This window comes from Dromaius novaehollandiae, chromosome 12, assembly GCF_036370855.1.
Source record: "Dromaius novaehollandiae isolate bDroNov1 chromosome 12, bDroNov1.hap1, whole genome shotgun sequence".
Classification (NCBI taxonomy): domain Eukaryota; kingdom Metazoa; phylum Chordata; class Aves; order Casuariiformes; family Dromaiidae; genus Dromaius; species Dromaius novaehollandiae.
In genome coordinates, this window is record NC_088109.1 from 5340767 (window position 1) to 5361458 (window position 20692).

The window sequence follows — 20692 nt, forward strand, 5'->3', positions numbered from 1 at the left end:
GACCTGGAAAAATATAAAGAAACCGCGCCAGTTACTATGAATAAGAGATGGAGCTCCCTCAGTGCCCGCGGGGTGCGCGGCGGAGCAGACGCCGTGCCGCTGCCGTGGGGACGCGCCCGGGGCGCGGGAAGGGGCGGGCGGCTCCGCGCTGGCGGGGGCGGCGCGGCGGCAGGGGCCGGGCCGGGCCGGGCCGGGCGGCGGCGGCGCGCAGAGCAGCGGAGCGGAGCGGAGCATGGGGTGAGCGCGGCGGCGCGGAGCCCCCGGCGGCTGCGGGGGGCGCGGCGGGCGGGCAGGGCTGCCCCGGCCCCCCGGTCTTGCTGTGCTGCGGGGAGCCCGGCCGGGGCTGCGGTGCGGGCCTGCAGCGGTGCTGGCCGTGCCGCAGGGAGAGGCAGCGCGTGCGGGACTGCAGCAGCGTGCGGCTGTGCGGTTGGGGGTTTTTCGTGCCCAGCAGCGTAGCTGTTAAAGAGCGCGGAATGGGAAAGAAAAGCCCTTTGGTTTTGCTTTAGCTGCTGCTTAAGCAAGGCCTGCAGTCCACGAAGATGCATTTTCAATGACAGAAAGCTTTTAGGAAATAGCAGCTAAGTTGCACTGATTACCTTTTTTTTTTTTTCCCCCCCGGCTGTGGAATGTCTGGAAAGGACATGTTGGAAACATCACGGAGGCTTCACCTTGAGAAAATGGATCATTAGTGGCTCTCAGGCTTCTCTGCTCTTCTTCCCCTCAATTACATTATAGCTTTGAAAAATTAACGTGTTGTGCAAAGCCCTGGACTTGCATCAGACTTGTTTTCCGGTTAGGCAATGTTCATAGAAAGAATGTTGTTATTCACAGAGATATCTCCCTGGAAAAGCTACCTAGATGTGACTTTAGATGAAAACCCCATCCCAAAACTTTCCGAGGTGACTAATGGCTTAGGGTGTTTCAACATCAGGAGTTAAAGTGAGCCGGACTTCCTGTGACTCTTTCTCTGCCAGCTCTCAGGCACCGAGTCCCTAGGAGGTTTGTGTTTAGTTACAGACTTTACCCAGTACGTACATATATTTATTTTCAAGAGCAGAAAGCTATATTCCTTTTGGAATAGCTGTGGCCGGGTTCTGCCTGCAAGGCGTCCTCCACCCCTCAGCTCCGTGCCAGTTTCTGCCAAAAAGATGGTTTTGACATGTGTGGAGGGAAGGGCTGATGTCAGCTGAGACACCCCTTTGCATCCCCAGCAAGATGTGTGTGGGGTTGGTTCGTCCTTAAGCAGTCTGTAGCAGGAGGAGGGACAACAGAGAGCTGCTTCCTTTTGCGTCCTGTTGTTTCTGCTGCATTACAAATACTGCCTTTGATGCTGCCACTCGAAGAGGGAGGGGTGACGGTTTCCTACCACTGCAAGCGTCGAGGGTCCGAGACTATTTAGTTCCTCATTCTTGCATCCGACTTGGAGTTGTCCGCTCTGGCACACTGCTCATAAATCATTAGCTTTTAGGGGAATTTCACCTTTCTGAGGGCTTGGCACAAACTATAACGTGGACCTGCCATGAGGCCAAATGAGCTCTTCCCTCTGCTTGGAAAACCTGCCACAATTAAGCTGTAATTTTATGAGACTGTGTTAGGGAAGGGCTCGGTCTGGCAGTATGTACGCTCTTCCTTATCTTGTCTAACTGCAGAGGTTTTACTTTGCTTGTGCTCTTGATTCTTGTGCTGTGTTTGCTCCGGGATCTTCAGCAGAAGTGCGAGTAAGGCATCAGGTTTTCACTAGGTTTTTTTTTTTTTAGTATCCTTATATTTGGGTATCGGGTGCTGTTGAGGCAGGGAACATTGAGGCACTCTGAGCAACACTATTAGAGGTTCACAGTGCAGACTGTTACTACCACCTGCTTTTGGACACATTTTAAGACAATAAATAGCATTCCTTTGGAGTGTTTTAATAAGGTAGTTTCAGGTGCTTGAAAGCATTGTGCTTTCCAGAACATTGAATTTAGAAGCAAATGGAAGCATTTTAGGAAAAGTAGAAAGTCGTGGTATTAACTCAGATTCAGACTTTTCTCTACTGTTGATTCCTCCTTGAAGATCGCCTGGGGCTTTTCAGGATGGTTTTATACCACTGAACTTGCTGTATTTCCCACCATTTTTTTCCATGCCTATAAGATGACCATATACAATTTCAGCAACTTTTGCTGTGAAGGCATGCATTGTGGCAGGGATTCACTACTTGCAGATGTTTTCACTTTCTTTTTTTAATTGGATTAGCAAATACTGAAATTTCCTCTGTGGGTGCTCTAGTTTTGAAGATGGATTGCAAGCAGTTAGGTTAATTTAGTTGTTTTTCTCGCTCATTTTGCAGTACTTGGTATTACTTCTTTGCAAAACTGTGCAAAAGCAGAGCTCTTGTCCACTGGAACCAAAAATCTCATGTCAAAATTTGCTTTGGGTAATGGTTTGGTTAACATTTGGTTAATGTTAATACGGTTGTTTAGCCTTGGTATGCCAGCTTTCTAGCAGTGACCCTTGCTGGAAAAGGAAATTAGGTGATTCACATACACAATTGAACTAATCATGAAGTATTTCTGAGTGCTTAAGGAGGTGAGGCAAATCAGAACTTCTGTATTGGAGCTACAAAAGAAAATAATGTCGTTTGAGCGGTAATATCAGTCTCTTTAAGCTGGAACAAAAGTTTAAGTTGTCTTTTTGTGCGGTTCATAGAACTCAGTCTCTGAATTAATTTTCCTCAGAGTTACAGCTGATTGTAACAGATAGAGTTAGACTTGAAAAAAAGCTGTTCATCGTTATGTAATGAGCAGAGGGAGGCAGAACTACAGTCTTCCTGGGAAGTCTCAGCAAGCAGAGAACATGCGGATCATAATTCGGATCATTTTGTTGTCTTGTGACTTGGGTCTCCGTTTGTGAAATGGAGGAAATCGTCCCTTTCTGTCCTCCTTTGTTTGAAATGCAGAGTCTGCAATAGTCTGCTACATGCCTAAGGCGGCAAAAACTCACCTTCCCTCTACCTACAGAAGATATGATGATCCTAGTTTATTGTCTCTCAGTTAGATGTTTTTAAAGCATATACTTTCTCCATAGACAGGATAAAAATCTCTGTGATGTTGAACTATACCCTGTTTCTCCTCCTCCATCTCCTATCACTGTCAGGGACTTCAATTCACGTTTTTACTGTGTATTTGGATGCTGCAACATCTGTAATGGTTTGCCAATAATAAAAGAATGAGTTGGAAAAATCTTTCATTGGAAAAGAGCTTCTAGAACCATAAGCAGCCTCTGTTTCATGTGCGGAGAATTTATTTTTGAGTACTTGCCCTGGATATTTTATGTGATAAATGGGCTAAACTGCATACAGACCCCTTTCTGTAAGGCTTGCATTCACACACAGCTAATCTCCCCAAGAAATGTAGTCTTCTTATCTAGAAACAATTCAGATTTGGATTTTAAGTTGTTTAAAAATTGTTCTGTGCTTTATATTAGGCTGAACAGTGAAGGTAAACTTGCGTCATTTGTGATTGTAAACTGCATCGTGCAGCATTTGTTTTCATCTTCACCGTGTTCACCATGAAGGAGCTAGTCAAAGCTGACAGAGCAGTTGCTGGTTGCTGTTGATGATTTCTCTCCTGCCCGCTTCAGGCAGCGGGCTGATGCTGTGCGGGTTCCTTTGACTCTGGAACCAAGAGAGAAAGAGAGATGGAAAAACGCTGCTCTAGCGCAAGAGGCAGATGGGCACGGTGAGGTGCAGCAGCACGCTCTTCCAACGACACACGGCTGCTCCGTGGCAAAGAGCAAGCCAACCTGGCGTAAACGTGCAGAGGCGCTGCGAGATTCATCCCTGGGGTTACGTTCGGGGTGTGCTTCATCTGCTGTATGTACCTATAAGAGTAGGATGTTTCCTTTTCCAGCTCTGTGTGCTTTGCTGTACTGCCCTTCTTTGTACCTCTGCAGAATTTAACTATGAAAGCACTAAGTTTTTATGCCCAGGTTGACTTTTGAGGGAGTCAAAAGCAACTGTAGGCAGGGGAGCCCTTAGTGGAGGGTCCTACAAACCACTGGAAGAGTCCGTAAACATGTGCTTAAAAGACCCCGGGTTTGTTATTCGCTGAGATCTATGAGAGTCGAGGGCATGGGTTCCATAGCTACATCCAACTCAACAGTTTTTCGAACACTTAAATAAAACAGCCTTTGCCCAGGATGTAGCCAGATGTGTTTGCAATAAATTATGTGATAGATGTGTTGTAGGAGGATGTTGACAAAATCAAAATATTTTGTAGCGTTTTTAATGCGATATTTCTCTCCATGCTTGCTAACTTTACTAGTTTGTGCTAGCCTCTTGGTTTTTAAGTTATGAAAAGTACCAGTCATCAGTCACTTTTATGAATTCTTTTTATTAAGGTCTGTTTATAATGAATATCATTTGAAAAGAAAAGTATTGGTCAGCCAAATGTGGACTCTACTACAGAGACTTGTTCTTATTTGCGTAAGATATTTCTCGTCAGCCTTGATGTTTCTCGTCAGGTTGGATGATGATTAATACTGTTCTTGCTGAGGAGAGTGGAGAAGCACGTCAGTTCATTGTAGTACAGGATAATTAACTTACTTACCTTATTTAAACTTGATTCTTGCCTGAACACTGTTGCTGACTTTTATATACTTAATGACGTATGAGTAAAGAAAAAGGTCCTTTTCATATAGAAGAGTTGCATATGTGGTAAGCAAAGGTGGTGGGTGTAGCCTCGTTTGAACTTCCTTTGATTGCTGTTTCAGGGTGTTTGGCAAGTCATGCACCACATTGCAATTTACCAGAATAATTTCTTTTGTATTTGAGACTTTAACTCTTTAGCCAAGCTAGTTCCTAAAGAGTTGCTTAAATCATAAAAGTGTTTAAAACACTTTCTGAGTTAGTATGGTATTGATTGTAGTAAACTCATATTACTGCAATTATTGTTTATGTAGGGAAGATTTTTCTGCAATACTTAATGGATTTTTTTCAGTTGAACTTGTTCTATTAATTCAGTTAACCATTTCAGACAAATCCTTCCCATTGCCTTTGTGTTACTTTCAAATTTTCACAAAAAAAGAAAAGGGGACATCCAGTATTGATTGCTCAACTGGGATTCTGACAGTAGAAGAGGAACTGACTCACTTTGTTTGCTTTAAAAATCTACGCGTGTAGTTAATTTACATTCTCTTTTGCCACTAAAGGAGCATTTTAGATTTATTTATGATCTGTGGAAGTGAGTACTCTGTACTGAGTTTAGGGGCAGTTTTTATGCTGAGGGACTAATGGACTGGCAGTATCTCTCTGTAACTGTTTTGTGAGCTGCATGAAGTCATAGTGTTAATTCTTGAACTGCTGACGAAAGACTTCTTAGTCCCCCGAATGCAGTTATTTTTTCCCCTTTTTGTTACTTGCATGTTTTTAATATTTTAACTACCTGGAACAATTATTCTGAGCTGTCTACGGAAGTGTGCAGTAGCAATTTTCCTGGGAAACTTCCTTGAGAAACTGTATTTTTAGTATGCCCTATAAAGGAATTTATGTAAACAGGTATATTTAGTACAAGCAAACTGTATATAGACGAAGAAGAGGTCCTTGTATACGCTTTCTGTAATAACCTGTTGGATCTGGATGTCAGATCTCTGAGTAAAACCAAAAACTCCAGGAAGTTCCCTCCCCGACACTTTCTCGTATAGGATGTTTAAGAACTTGTTGTGCTAAACATGTCACGTGTTACTTGAAAACATTGAGAAGTTAGCGTAGCTTTCAAAAATAGTAATCAGCTCTAGTTTCACTAGGTCTTTTCCTGTAAGAAATTAAAGTTTATTATTTTGGGCTCAAAGCCATATAAAGTAACTCCCATCAGCCTCCTATTTGAACGAGTAGAAAAAGGGCCCGTTTGGTACACAGTAAGTTCCTCTCAGAAGAAGACTTTTGCGTTCTCCTCGTCTCTAGCACTTCTGCCCTGGCAGGGTCTCTTGGCTGGCCGTGGCGTTATCCTTGCTTTGGGAACGCCGGTTCCCCTGCCGGAGCTGGTGCCGAGGGTCCCTGTCCCGTGCTCTGTGCTGGGGTGGTTTGCCCCGACTCCTGGGGACGTAGCTCGTGGTTGTTTAGGCTGCAAGTAGACTGAGGTGTCCAGGGTTTCCTTTGGGGGGCTTCTGGTGAGAATTTTCCATCTTTTGGGGGTATCCAGAAAGAACCGTAAGAAGTCGTGGGAAGTTTTTGCTGGTTTCAGTAGGAGTTAAATCTCTGTTAGGGCTGGAGTAGCTGAGCAGCTTACAGTTCGTGCTCACCTGAGCGTGCATCTGCACCGCTGACGGGCTAGCCGGAGTGGGATGGAGAGACTTTGGGTTTGTTAAGGAGCTGTGGGCAGGCAGGACCCGGGAGGAATACTCTCAAGCAGGAACATGAGTTAACATTTTACTTGAAAGGCAAATCTAGATGTGACAGTTCAGGTAAGCAGAGTGCACTTCTCTGCATCACAGTTTATAAAATGAATTTTGAAACGACGCTACTCAGCCCCTGAATCTTTGCTCGGCTGTCATCCGCCGGAGGAATCGCTGGGCCCCGGTTTCCTCGAAGCCTCCAGGTCGTGTAGAGATCGCGCTCCAGGGGAGGTGGCCCCTGCGACGGCCCACGGTCAGCAGCAGCGGTCACCGCGGCTGCGGCCGCACAGGCTGTGCGACTGCTCTCCAGAGCCCGTTTGGGTTGTCGGCGTGTGTCAGAGCTCCTGCGAGCCCAAGACAAGCTGGACTAAAATAGCGTTAGTCACGCTGACACTTTTCTGTGTATGTTACTCCTCACGGGAGCTTGCTTTTTCTATCATAGTAAATGGTTTTTGAGCATCTAGCAAAGTGGTCCTTCTGCACCGAATCTTCGTGCTGAAATGTTAAACCGAGAAAGCACGTCGTTTGTAAAGCTGTAAAAATTAATCCCTTTGAAAGGCCCTTGGGAAGTCCTGTAGTTTCTAAGAAAAAAATAAATTGCTCCATATTTCCCCACTAGGCTTTTGCGGCATGTGCCTGGCATTGCGTGGCTGGGACGGAAATGCGGGACGTAGGAAAGCAGCTCAGTTTGGGGACTTGCCTGGTCACGTCCTGTGTCTGAGCGAAGGTGCGTCTGGACATGCACCACTCGATCACGTTTCTGGGAACTATGTCCTTTTCTGGAGCAGTAAAGGATGATATGCACATACTTAATTTTGCTTTAGACTTTTTGGAATAGCCTAAATTGTTTTCTGAGGTCTTTCCAGACCACCCTGTGTTACAGCCGTAACTCGGTATTTGGAAATACTTGTTTTAAAAGCAACATGGCCTTTTAAGGGGACCCTGCCAACATGTTTCTTATAACATGACACAAATCTTGGAACAGATTAAAACTTGAGGAATAAATAGTCTGCCTAAACTGATTTTTCAGAACTAGGTCATCTTGTTGTTTATTTGGGTGTTTGTTTTTAAAATAAGCGTGTATGCTGTTGTCATGAATGCGTATGTATACGCTGACTTTGTTTACAACAGGACTTGCAAAATGTCAACAACTTAAAAGTGAATCAAGCTACTAAGGAAGTTTAAGGATGTTACTGGAATTGAAACGTGAATATTCCAGAAGGCCTTAGGAGCTGCGCTCAAAGCATTTTGTAGTTTTTCCCACATGGCTGTTTAAAATTGAGATCTGCAGTATGGAATAAAACTGCCTTGAGAATTAACTTCTATCCAATAGTGCATTTTAAATATTGGATTTGAGTCTCCCGTTTTAATGTGTCTGTTGTGTCTCATTCAGTACCAAAGAGGGGTAAAACAGGCACCAAACACATAACTCCCTTTATGTAAACTCATATGTGTTTTGAATAATTAGTGTGCCTTAAATGCAAGAGGAGTCTGTGAGTTAAGCTCTTTACGTGCACAATTTAGTGCTTTCTAAATGTGTGAAAAATAGGGGTATATGTAGGGTAGAAGAAGGGAAGAGACACTGTGGTGGTAGGAGAGGGTAGGGACTCCCCTCCTGATATTTACTTTTCCATCAATTTTATGAGAAGTTGCATTTTATCATTGCTACGGTAAAATTACTATTGGCTTTTAATTTTGTTTTCATTTAAGTTACTGGCAGAACTGAGCTTTTATTATGTGAAGAGAAGGAAACAGGAAATGGCAGTGAGTGAGCTGGGGCTGTGTGTAGCAGTGGGTGGCTCCTTCAGAGACCGTGGTGTATAGCGCGGGAGCCTGAAAACCTGTGCTCAGACTGTGACACTAGCAGGGCGGTCTGTAGCTCTGCGCTGTGGCCACCCTGATTTCTGCATTTTGACTCTTGTTTGCAGAATTCACTGGGGATGGTTTTTTTTTCCTTGCTTGGTTAACCATACAGTGGAAGTAACTTTAAGCTACAATCCCCCATGGTTTTTTTTTCCCCTGTATTATGCAAGCTAACAGTAATTAAAATATTATTTAATATGAATATTTTTTTCCAAATAATTTTGGAGTCCTTTCAGACAAATTCACCAAGCGAAAGCAACTAAATGGAGAAGTAGTCTCAGTCAGGAAAGGCGTATAGACTTTCTGGAGTTAGCACACCGCAACAGAGTCTGTGTTTACCTCCTGGTGCCTCACTGAGTCTGAAAAGCGTGCCGAGCAGCGAGCACCGTTCGTGTAGCTGGGCCCCACTTGGGTACCATCTTCTGTTACTGGTTGTCTCCCTGCCCCTTCTTTAGGAGTGTTCCTGGCAGACTTCTAGGGCACTAGAATCACTAATTGCTCTACATCAGTGTTACTAAATGCTTGGAAAAAGTGCTCAGGGCAGGAATCCTTGGGCAGTAAAAGGGCAGATATTATTAATACAGCGCGGTAGTGCCTGACCGTGCGGGTATCCCAGAAGAGTTCTCAAAACCAGCACTGGAAATCATTAGAAACAAAATGCTTTGAAGAGCGCCAGTGTTGAAAGAGGGTGTTGTCACGACGGGTTGCACGCGCGTAGCACGTCCCGTGCTGTTTTCCCTGAATGTCACGTCACCTTCTGCTGTTTCAAGACGTTAGTCCGCATGAGCCCAAACACCAGCAGGAGAGCTATGCTTCTGGTGTAAAGCGGATGGTAAAAATGCCTGCAGTGACCTACGCATGTCTTCTCCTTAGAAAACTCTGGGAAGAACTCACACATCCGCTGTTTTGCCCAGTGATTGGTTGCTCAAGACTTATAATTTTGGTCTGTAGTAATCACACAGGATGTCAGTGTGTAGAGTTGGATCACAGTGTTTACACACACAAACACAAAACTGCCTTCTAAAGGGTATATGTACTTCACACTTGCACTTTAAATATGTCTCCATCTAGCTGTTTTTTAAGATGTGTGCAAAATTGCATCTTGCTGTAGTCATGTTGTTTTAAAGAAGATGCAGCCAAAAATATATACATATTTCTTTTTCCTGAGCTTTGCTATTGTCACCTTTCTTATGAGAGATAGTTAATGAAAAGCAATGAGAGATGTGCTTCAAAGAGGAGAAAGCTTGAGGAGGGAATGTAATCCCATTAAAAAGAAGCAAATGGAGCCTGTGCTTCAGACAGACCAGTGTTTCTCTGTTGGTGGCCAGCTCAGCTGCAGATGGGTTTATGCTGTTTCTCTCTTCTCTTGGCATATGAAAACTGAATTTGGCCTGAATGATAAGGGCTCTGCCAGTTTCCTAGCGTTAGTTCTCCATTTCGTCCTGTTCCTCCATTTCTTAGGATTAATTGTTTGTTGAGGTTTCTGCCCAGCCTTTGCTAAAGTTCACAGGGGTTCATTGGCTCTAGAGGTGAAGCACTGTAGTTGTCTTCGCCAGGCCTAATCTCTTCCCTTGACCCAGAGACCATCCTCCACTAGCAGAAAAGGCCCTTCCTCCTTTGCTGAGAAAAGGCTGAGGAAGAGCCTCTAAAACTGTTTTCTGTTGTTTCTGCTAATTCTGCTTGGTAATGATTGTGTGTAATAGTAATGGCCACTTCCCTCCTGAGAAAGCTTTCCCAGGGTTGATGTAGAAATGAGAGCAAGAGCAAGAGAGAAAATTGTTGGCGTTGCACACCTGACAGTAACTGTAATTAACTGTTGTTATCATGCAAGTTCTAGCTCTCTGGGTGGTTTGTCATAGGTGTTCGTGCCATAGCTTGCTAACGGTGCAGTCAAGATGGTTAAGTCTGTGTGAATCTTGTGCACACCTCTTTCTCTCTCCCCCCCGCCGTGTATGTTTGAATGTATATTCTGAGTACCTGATGGGGGTCCAGCATAGGATTCCACAGATCACACTAATCTAATCCCTTGCTGCATGCACAAAATTCAACTTGGGTTTTCAAATTAATTTGATGTATGTTTGCAGGGGCTTCTTAGGCCACGGGCGTGAGGTAGCGTGTATTTCAGGATGCCGTGTCGTGCATATGTTTGTCTTTCATTTTCTTGAACCTGCATTTGTATCTTTCTTTTTATGCCTGGCTTGAAAGAAATGGCATTTGGGATGAAAATGAGATGGCTGCTAACTTACTGTGCTGAAGGGGAACTAATGCTCGTCAGGCAAGGGGGAGGACTTGAGAAGCGGTAGGAATGCCTTTACAGTGTTAACGCTTCTGTCTTAGTGAAGTCTTTTATGTTTATGTTTCTTGTAGTGGGTTTTGCACTTTCATTTTCACTTTGACAGAATGCTCTTCTCCGGCCGATCTGCACGTGTGCCCCTGCTCTTCTCCAGGCTGAACAGTCCCAGCTCTCAGCCTTTCCTCATATGAGAGATGCTGCAGTCCCTTAATCACCTTAGTAGCCCTTTGCTGCACTCACTCCAGTAGCTCTATGTCTCTCTCATACTGGGGAGCCCAGCACTGGACCCAGCACTCCAGCTGTGGCCTCACCAGGGCTGAGTAGAGGGGGAGGATCACCTCCCTCGAGCTGCTGGCAGTGCTCCTCCTAATGCAGCCCAGGATGCCATTGGCCTTCTGGGCCACAAGGGCACATTGCTGGCTCACGGTCACCTTGTGCACCAGGACCCCCAGCCCTTCTCTGCAGAGCTGCTTCCCGGCAGGTCAGGCCCAGCCTGTACTGGTGCCTGGGGTTATTCCCCCCCCCCCCCGCCCCGGGACAAGACTCTGGGCTTCCCCTTGTTGGACTCCATGAGGTTCCCCTCTGCCCACCTCTCCGGCCTGTGCAGGTCCCTCTGAATGGTGCCGGGAATTTTCTACAGGAGAATCGCTTGTTTTCACAAGGCTGAGTTAAAGTCTTATGAATTTGAGGCAGAAACAGAGAACTTCTTGTTTTTTAAAAGTCAGTAAGTTAACCTTTCAGTGTCATCGATACTCAGAAATAACTCTCACATTTGACGGCTGTTTGGTAGCCAAGTGAAAACTGGGGGTTTAGACGTGTGTCATTTTGTTAAACGCTGTTAACAGGAAGCTGAGCAGGAAGAAAACCAGAAAGTTCTGTAGCCAAAATCTCTATGAAGAAGCAAAAACAGGATGGATATAAAAACGGCTCTCTACTCGTTATTGTAGGGCTTGTTTTTCATTAAGACTAACTTCCTGTGATTGTTTCCAAAACTGATGCATGAAGTTAATAAGAAGTAAAAATGCCAGAGACTTTGGCTTCATGGAAGAAGAGCTTCTCTGGATTTCAGATAAATCACGTAACTTAATGTTTGAAGTAAATATAATTAACACTTCAGAGGGTCTTAGATTCCAGTGCTCTGCTTTCTCATCCAAATAATCATAAAAAGACAAAACATTGTCTAGCTGTTGACCTTCTAAAAAGGGACCTTTCAGAAAACTATGTAACCTTTCCTGTGACAGAGACATGAGATAGTTGCTGAGCGTTTAAGCTTTACAGAGTTACTTTTTTTTTCCCTGTATGGTAAGCAGAAGTTACAAACAGGGGTCTATGGAAGTTTTATGTCTGCTTCCATCGTTTGGTACTCATTACTGAGTTTTAGGCTGTTGTAATCTCTGGCCTCTCTGTACTAGGCGTTGGTGTTGGTAGGCAGTGTTCTGTCTTCTCTAACCTAGTGTAACATGTCCCTTTGTTGCAGTAAACTTGGCTGAAGTTCAGATTTTTCAAATCATGTGAAATATGGCTTCTAAAACAATTATTTACAAACGCCAAGAAATCTGCAGCGTGGGGAGGTCTGCTAAATTCGGAGGTTCTCACCGGGCTGGGTTTAGGCAGTTCTCAGGGGAATCATTGTCTTAATGATGTGAGAAGAAGCCACTGTCACCTGGAAATCTGAGGCGCTTCATTTCAGGAATGCCTACCTACATATTCAGAGAAGTCAATAAATACTTTGAAAATTAACTAGTTGACTAATGAGTTTAAAACCTTATCTCTGTAATCTGTTTGGAATATATAAAGGGACACACAGTCACACTAAAATGAGAAGGATTAAATAGCCATGTGAAGTCCTCTTCACAGACAAACGCGAGTGCTGCTGTGTAGGTGTTGATCTGCTTCCCCTGGTTTAGCAGAGCTGAGCTTAATGTAGGAAGGCACTTGAAGTTGTTCCCTACTCAAACGCATGATGCAGTAGGAGAGTAACAGACTGGAGGAAGAGCAGTGTGTTGGCTGTAGAATGCAAGGTTAAGTAGTAATACACTGGCGTGCGGCACTTTTCTTACTTCTGGTGCTGTCTTTCTTGCAGTTTTGGAACCTTTGTTGCGATTGGGGTTACCCTCTTTGCAGTGATCGTAGTCACTATTATCCTGTGCCTCACCTGCTCGTGTTGCTGTTTGTATAAAGCATGTCGAAGACCACGGCGTGAGTACCCCTATATTTACTTTCTTATCCTTTATCTCTTTGAATAAGACCTTTTTTCTAGAAAACTGTGTGAAAAAGATGCAAATAACCTTTTTCTACCCCTCTGATACAGAAGTTCCAATACTTAAAAAAATGCTTGGAAATAAGCATTTAGGCTGCTTCAAATGTGAAGTGGGCCACCAAAGGCCCACTACTGCAGCAATAATTGCAAAGGAATTACTTAAGATTTATCTTTCGGCATTGAATGTATTTATCTTTGAAGAATGAGAAGCTTTTCCACACCGCTGTGTTACACGTAAAATATATGAAGTACTGTTTCCTTGATTAACCCTGCAAAGTGATGATTCAGATTGTCTCACAAGATATGTTGTTCTTTGCTCCGTCACTGCTAAGGAAAATCACATATTTCCATAGCAACATTATGGTGGTACAAACACTGCAACTTTATTGCAAATTCTCTTAACATATAGAAAGCTTTCTTATTTTAAGATTGTACTTTAACTTAACAGGGAATCACTGTACCATATGAATTAGGTGAGCATTTTTGGAGATGAAGCTGTGTTTTATTGACCAGATTGATGCATAAAGTTTACAGTGGCTGTTCATAGGTTTCTGTTCTTGGTGTTGTACTTGAATAATTTTGAAATATATTTTAATGTTTTTTCTTTATTCTAAATCTTTGACAGTTAAAATGATATTAAATCAAAATAAAGATTGAAGTGCTGATTTATATGGACAAATCTTATGCCATTTAAAATTCCATAATCCAATGCTGTATGTGCTCCTCTGAGATCATTTTTTAAAAATGATAATTTTAAAGGGAAACATTAATGAAAAGTCTTATAGCTTGATTAAAATATTAAAATGACTACAAATGTTCAAATGTTAGCTGACTTTAGCCTGGATACAGTCATAGCAGCAGTAAATGCATGTTTATAACAAGATTTAAATAAGAGTAAAGTAAAAGTCTGCTTTTACCATTCCCTATTCTTTAAAAGTGGAATCTTGAGAAATACACACAGCTGTAGCACAAGGAGAAAGGAGATCTGGAAAACAAATTATTGCAGTTTATTAGAAAGTGTTAATGCTCCCTTATTTCAAAAGAGACATGAACCAATAATCCAGCATCAGCTCCTGCCAAACCGGATTACCTATGCATATTTACTTTTCTGACTTATTTAGAGAAAGATATACTCACACATAGATATGCTAGTACATAAACATCATACATAAGGAAACTCATTTGGGCAGTGGGTCACCATAGGAAGCTAGAGGAATATTGTGCAAACTAACTACCCTCCTTGCCTGACAAAGGAGAACTTTATCACTTTTATCCTTAAAATTGATAACATCTTTAGAAATGAGCAGCTCGTCCTAGAACGATTTGGCTGCAGAGAGGAGTTCCTACTTTGTGAAGAGTCCAAGAAAAAAATTCTTGGGTGAGAAACAAGGAGATAAATTGGCTGCTGTCCTGGTACGTGAAGGCTCTGTTACCGTTAAGATCAGTGGAAGGGTAATCTGAGGTACGGATTTCTAAATCTCTCATGGAAGTTCAAAAATGAAATTGCCCAGGATTTGGATGGAGGAAGTGATCTGAAGAGGGTGGTTTTACCTTGCTGCTGTTGGCTGTCTCCTAGGACCACCAGCCCTAACCACATTCCTTTCGGTTGTTTGTAGCTGTTGTGACTACCACGACTGCCACCACGGTGGTTCACGCTCCCTATCCCCAGCAACCAGCCGCGCCGGTGGGCTACCCAGCAGCGCCGTACCAAGGCTACCAGCCCGTGGCTATCCAGCCACAGCCTGGAATGCCGATAGCGCCGTACCCTACGCAGTATCCTCCCCCTTACCCCACGCAGCCATCGGGACCCCCAGCTTATCATGAAACAGTGGCAGGTAAGGAAAGAACACAGCGTTTCTTCTCTTCTTAAATAGCTAAAAAGACGCTTGCATTAGAACAAATCCTCTATTATTTACTGTTGTTATTTTCCATGACTATTAATGCAAGTGTAAGCAAATTACGTAAAACTCTAGTTATGGTGGATGTTTTAATTTGCCCTTGTTGAAATTTCCCCATTGCTATTTCTACAGTAATCATTACAAGAGGAGATTGAGCTGTATTGGCAAAGTTTGGTGGCATATGAGTGGATCCAGTAGAATGCCTTACTCGTTCAGCTGCAATTTCATGTTAAAATCAAAGTACAATTAACATATGTATAGTAGTTCAAGGGTGTTTCTATATAGACCTCCTAATCAAATATTTACTAAATGTTTAAATCCATACACAGAAATGGCATTTGCTAGTAGTTGGTCGCTAGGCTGATAGAATAACCAGTCCCTGGTCAACTTCATGCAGGTCCGTGACTGGCAGTTAGCATTAGTTGATTTCTTGCTTTCCTTCTTTCACAGCATGGCTTTCACAGTTTCACATAGCTTTACTATTGATGTTACTAATTCCCTATTGTGCTGGAAATGGCTGGTTGAACAGTTGGTTCTTGGCTGTTCAGAGGTGCCAAAACTAGGCTGTTATCTAGCCTAGGATCTTAAAACCCCCTTATATACTACACTGTTCACCCTTCTACATAACAAGCAAAATATGGTCTTGAATAGTAAATACTGCCCTTAGAAAGTAACTTTTTCATAACAAGTCAAACATAAAATGGCTCTTTGTGGTCTTAAGCAAGACCTTCATCTTAACATTGCAAACCAGTTAAGAATTGCACTTTAACAATGTGCAAACTGGCTCAGCCTCTAAAAACATTTTGCCTCCCACTGTCTTTGCAGGCACGGTGACTTTATTTTTCCTTGATAAACTGAAGAAGCTGTGGGTTTTATGGGATCTCCGTCAGCTACTTTGGCTTCCTTCTAGTGTGAGGGAGCCAAGGAACCGCTCGTTTCGTTTCCTCTGCTCCCTGGTTTCTCCAGCTGTTCCTCAGCTAAGTTGCTAGTTTGTTAATTTTTAGATTTTTTTTCTGGGAAAATTGTGCAACACTTTCCATGTTCCTAGCTGAGAACACCTGAAAATGGGAGCTTTTTCCTTTCTTATTTCCGTTGTCTATTAGCCAGGGGACAGTCTCTTAATTAGGTCACACGCAATGGAGAGAATACCCGCTCTGTCACACAGGAGCCAAACCCACTCGCCTTACAAGGTCAGTGAGAGAGAGCCACTTGGTATGTTCTAGGGATCTCGTCAAGCGCTGCATTATTTCAACTAACTTGTGCCTTTTGACACACCTGAAAGCGAATGTGGCACCTGAGAATAGCTTGTTGCAGAGTACTAAAAAAGAAGAGTACAGTTTGAGCGGTACATCTGGTGTGCACGTCAGGCTAGTTCATGGGCTTGGTAGCAGTGGGCCACAATTTTTTTTTTTTTAATTAACTCCGTGATACTTACCAGGAGAGTTCTGCCCTGAAGGAATCCTAAGGCACTTTCTCCAGTCCTTTTTCTTTGGCCCAGTGGTTTATTCTAACTTCTCCACATACTACCAGATATGTCCTGTTGTATTTGCACCACTGACTTCTACTGGCTGCGTATTGGACCAGATTGCTTTTTTTTTTTTTTTTTTTAATTTTTCTCTTTTTTTTTTTCAAACTGTGTCCTGCTTTGAGGGTTCACCATATGCTTGTGGGTACCCTGATACACGTATACACTCAAAAACACCAAAACCTTTGTTATTTAACTTGTGAAATGCAAACGCTTTATGAATTACACAGAATTTCCTCCCAGTTTAGATGCTAGATAAGTTGAACTTTTCAAATGCATACTCAAAATGGAAGTTGTCATTACAGATGTAGAATTCAGAATGTGAATTGTATAAATCTGTTTTTTCTTGTGTTTTGCTTTTGCAGTTGGTGCTGGAGCACCTTACCCCGTCAGCCAGCCCCCGTACAACCCTGCTTATGTGGATCCTCAGAGGCCTGTGTATTGAACAGATCTGCTACTACGCTTCTGTATACAAAACTTTTTAAAAATATAATTTGTGCTGTTTACACCATGTAGTATATTTTCCTGGAAGACAACAATATTTTGTCCAAGTAAAGCGAAAGCGAATTCAGTATCTTTTTTTAATGTTTTGAGTACACGGAAGGAGTATTTTCTTGCAGAAATTATTCACTTATACCTCAAGCAAATACAAAAAGAGATTTTGTTCAAAATGCAGTGCAAAAAGTATGAAGGAGTACTTCAGAAATAAGGATGATCATAACATTTACTGTGCAATAATTTTGAAGTGTGATAGAAAGGAATGATTTAATATGAGCATTTTCAAACACCCAAAGCTGTAGCAATCTTTTGCACAGTGCTAAAACATAAGAACTTAATCTCTAAGAGAAGCAACGATATATGTTCTGCCTGTGTTGAAGTTACTATCATTATGTAAGCTACATTGTAATATGCTTCCTTTACGGTTTAAAAGGGAATTTTTCTTTTTTGAAACATATTTGCATTCTGTAAGGGATAGTGAACCATGTTTAATTGTCTTTATGCTAGTTGCATTTTTCTCTGCTAAATAGCATGGGTTGGTTATCTCCTTGTTTTCTTTTCCAATTTTAAGGCTTAAAAGCTGTAACTTTATTGGCTGTCTTTTCAGGTTATTTTAATTCATGGCTAGAAATCAGTAACAGAAACAAACCCTCTGCGACCCACTACAACAAACAGATCAAAAGCTGAAAACCTGAGAATTCTGTATAAAAATTATTGGATGAGTACTTGGTTTGTGTAAATAGCTGTATGTTATTGACTAGTTTCAAAAAACAAATCACCACCTTAGTCATATGTTAAGTGGACGTGACTGCCAGTATTCAGTCCTGGCTCATCACAGGGGAGGTAACTGGCTTTATAGGAGATACGCAATGTCAAAAATAGTTTGTGTTTTTTTAAATTTTTAGGGTTTGTCACTGCCTGTAGCAGGAACCTTGTAGGGATGTTGTATCTTTATAAACTAAGCCTGTATTTGAGAAATAATATTGGAGGGGAATAAGAAATACCAACCTGACATGCAGTAGAGATTAAATCTCCCTTCTGTCTTCAACATTCGCATTAAACTGAGTAGAGAACGAGAAGTCAGGATAAGGAGGGGTGGAAGGATTTGGTCACAGAGAGATAATGCATTTCCAACATCACGCTTGCAGTCATGAAAACATCTTAAGACACCTTCATGACTATTACTAATATTTGCAAGGCTTTTGGCTCTGTACAACTTATATTTATCAAGCGACTCTTGACTTTTTTAGTATACTCTATAATTTCATCTTTTCTAGCATTGAAATACAATTCCTCAGAAGAGCTATCTGTTGACTGTTGTATCAACCACTGTGACATAATTTGCGGAATAATTTTGACACATCTCGTATACTGATATTACTTGCTGAGAGGCTGCTAAGCCACCTGTCCTGGGATTCCACATTTGCCATATATTACTGCTTGAAAAACATTGATCTTGTAACTGATGGTATTGTTTTACCTCGTATACCTGTGCAGAATGATGGATGTCCAAGGCAGCCTTATTTGTTTCTCACCTCGGTTTTTGAGCCCATTTCTATGTTATTCCAGGTCTTGTTTAAGAAAATCTTAAGGGTATTTCAGAAAAAAAAAAACATGTAGAATTTCTTTAGCATTGTGATTCATGACAACCTATGCACCTCTGTTAAGCCTCTCTGAGCGGAGTGTTTAAGTTAACAGCATGAAATGGTGCCCAGAGGCACTCCCAAAGCAGGAATGGACTATACCTTTGTGATCCTCCTCTTCCCTGTCTTGCAGCCCAGGAATTGGGCAATGCTTCATTACACTGTTAGGAGTTGTGTGGCAGCAACCAAAAATGGACAGTGTCCGCTGTTGAAGCGTTTCCCTAGAAGTCCTGAATATTTGTGTTGGAGGTCATTAAAGTAGTGCAGAAGTCATCCTTTTTGTGTAGATCCTACCTGTGTGTGTTACGCACGTAGAAGGAGGGCAAAGACTATTCCAGCAATTTTGTTCGCCAGTGCCCAGGTGGAATCTGGCCAGCGAGGCGCAGCCAGCAAGCGCAGGTACCAGGCAGTCCTCGGAGCACAGGTACGATTTTCTAGTTTTTGTGTTTATGAGGTGGTTTCTCTGCGCCTCCGTTTCCTTCCGACATCTTAGGTGATAAAACGTACAGTTCGTGGTGGTGTCAGTAGGGTTGTATTTTTGGATATAAAAGGAAAGTCTGCAATTTCATGAGGAGAAGTTGGCTCTATCATCTGCCATCTGTTATCCCTAAGAAAAAAGCCCACGTACAGCAGGTAGTAGGAAAGTAAAGTGGTGGCAACAACAGAAGCCCCAAATCTGAAGTTTTAGGGTCAATATAGTAGAGACCAGATAGTACACAGAGATGTTCAGGGTGATTTAGGAGAGGTGGGAGATGTGGTATCCTGAAAGAGGGGTAGGGTTAAGGAGCCTGTTAATTTACACCTTTCCTTCAATAAGTATATGATAATGATAGCTATATTCAAGTGAAGAGTTGAATCATTAATACATGAAGAATGCATTAACTACTTCAGTTACAAAATTGGTTGAAAGAAGAGAAAATGGTCCACTTTCCTCACTTCTTAATTGGAGCCCTTAGCCAGATCTTTTCTTGCTGTTAGTGTATTAACCATCATCAAGAATAAGACATGGGACCAAATTTTGTTCAGTTATTCCCATGCAAACCCATTGAAACCTGTTTTCATATAGTTAAGTGAATGGGATGGTTATAGAAAAGAAGTTGGTCCATGAAGTTTTAGTTGAATCATTACTGATGTGTCATTCCAAACAGCTAATTCCTTCATTTCAAACTAGTTACCCACAGTGCCGTAGGGGAGGGGGAATGGAGTTCAGATTTTAAATGTTGAAAGAGTATATGTTCTTTCCTTTTTTTTTTTTTTTTTTTTTTAATTCTGTAAGTGCCTTTGTTTCAGAAATGTCTTTGGAAATTAGATATCATAGAATATTCTGTTGTACTGAATTTACTAGGTAATAATTGTTGACTTTATTATGTATTGTAACCTAGCTTTGTATGTTGTTTCTAGTTCAAAACGTAAGTACTCAGAAGAAATGGCATAAACTCTATGCACCTTTGTAATAAATGCTGTGTTTGAAGTATATTCTCTCAATTTTGCTTTCTTAGCCTGAATCTGAATATCATTTAAGAACGTATCTGCAAAGCTACATTTGCACCACTGTGTTTGACAGCTAGCGTTACCAAGTGTATTTTAAGTCGCCTTGTGTGGTGAATGCCACTTCCAGGAGTGGAGACTGAAGTCTAATCAAAATCACAAGGCACAACAAAAAGCAAGGACAATATAAGCTCCTGGATGGATTTTCTGACAGTACGCTTTAAAGCTAATCTGAGAGGATTGCTTCTAAGACCTTGTCTAGACTAAGGAGTGAATTAAATCTATGAAGTTTGAATTCATTAATTAACAAATTTCAAAACGCTTGAAAAATCTAACATAGACAAAACAGTAGATGTCAAGAAATGCTAAACTGTGTGATTAATGTCCAGTATCCTCCTCCCAACACATCCTTTGACTTGTGCGTTGAATATCATGCCTCACTTTTCAATGTGACTAATTCCATGAATGATGAAAGTGGTGCTTTCTAGTCTGTGTGAAAACGTTTTAGCTGATGTTTTCACAAACTTTTAAGTTAATGAAAATGACTTTGAAACATTGTCTTCATGCCGCCGACTCATTGGTCCTTCACCTGAGAATATTTGTTGTTGGGCAGGTCAAGGCTGCTATTTTATGGCTGCATTTTAGATAAATCACCAAGTAGTGCTAAATTGGTTGAGGATATTCTGTATATATTCATTTTTACCTTTAATTGTCAGCCAAGATTCCAACTTGCCCCGAAAGAGGTTTTTTGTCGTGGAATAACCAGGTAACTTGGTTACATTACTTCTTGAATTTATCCGTTCCAGTTGTACATTGATAATGAGTTGTAGCTGAAATGCAGATCATTTTATTTCC

The 20692-nt window shown here is 42.0% G+C and overlaps 1 protein-coding gene across 1 annotated transcript; it reads left to right on the forward strand.

Moving 5' to 3' along the window:
* The first annotated feature begins 110 nt into the window (after positions 1–110).
* SHISA5 (shisa family member 5) lies at positions 111–19823 on the forward strand. Its single transcript, XM_064518790.1, has 4 exons — positions 111–237; positions 12609–12724; positions 14402–14620; positions 16574–19823. The coding sequence occupies exons 1-4, from the start codon at positions 233–235 to the stop codon at positions 16651–16653; spliced, it is 420 nt and encodes a 139-aa protein (XP_064374860.1). The 5' UTR covers positions 111–232; the 3' UTR covers positions 16654–19823.
* The last annotated feature ends 869 nt before the right edge of the window (positions 19824–20692 follow it).

Bases quoted from the DNA above. Each gene is read 5' to 3' on its own strand.
- SHISA5 (XM_064518790.1), top strand. The intron at 12,725-14,401 runs GTGAGTACCCCT...GGTTGTTTGTAG, and splicing joins AGCATGTCGAAGACCACGGC to CTGTTGTGACTACCACGACT. The intron at 14,621-16,573 runs GTAAGGAAAGAA...TTGCTTTTGCAG, and splicing joins TTATCATGAAACAGTGGCAG to TTGGTGCTGGAGCACCTTAC.